This window comes from Eimeria mitis, genomic scaffold (genome assembly GCF_000499745.2).
Source record: "Eimeria mitis Houghton genomic scaffold, Emh_scaff8805, whole genome shotgun sequence".
Lineage (NCBI taxonomy): Eukaryota > Apicomplexa > Conoidasida > Eucoccidiorida > Eimeriidae > Eimeria > Eimeria mitis.
In genome coordinates, this window is record NW_013576479.1 from 1 (window position 1) to 657 (window position 657).

Consider the following 657-nt stretch of genomic DNA (forward strand, 5'->3'; position numbering starts at 1 on the left):
TCACAAGTGGCGAGATTCCAGTGGAACCACAGATCATCGCGATAATGCACGCTACACGTGTTGCTTTCAGATATTTTGGTTACCCACTAGGCCCAAGGAATACATTAACCTGTGCGCCTCCAGCCTGTCCAGCGCTGTGCCTGGCATCGGTGCCCAGGTTATGTTGAGCAACACATACGTCGCATGAGTCTGAGTCTGAAGGTCCACCCGCAAGTCTTCGCCTATTCGTTCCATAGGTGCTCGAACTTCCGTTGGATTGTAGGGCCTTGAAGCACTGAAGGAGCAAAAACGCAGTAGCAACTGCGGCAGCCAAGAAGGCAACCGCTAAGGACGCCGATCTCACGCGTTGTTTCCTCTGTATCGGTGGAAAAGCGGTCTGACCCAACACTAAAGCTTCATTGTCTGGGAGCTCGGACCTGGGAAAAGGAGAGACCCGCACTTCGACGATGTCACTCGCCTCGGCGAGGAGCGCCACAAGGAAAGCGAAAAGTGCCAAAAGCAAACGCATTTTGCAGAATAAAGTTGGCGTATTATCACGTTTGGCACAAGATGCAAGACAGCGTTTCTATAATTTCAATGTTAATGTAGACAGAATGCTTCGCCTGAACTCGAGCCCGCTCATGAGCCAGCGGTGGCTTTTGCTGTTCAACTCTAATG

General features: G+C 51.3%; 1 protein-coding gene across 1 annotated transcript; it reads right to left on the reverse strand.

Moving 5' to 3' along the window:
* Nucleotides 1-66: 66 nt before the first annotated feature.
* Nucleotides 67-508, reverse strand: EMH_0095930 (uncharacterized protein; the record flags this gene model as incomplete). Its single annotated transcript, XM_013502305.1, has 2 exons — nt 67-274; nt 417-508. 2 exons carry the CDS (start codon nt 506-508, stop codon nt 67-69), a joined length of 300 nt encoding a protein of 99 aa, XP_013357759.1.
* Nucleotides 509-657: the final 149 nt, after the last annotated feature.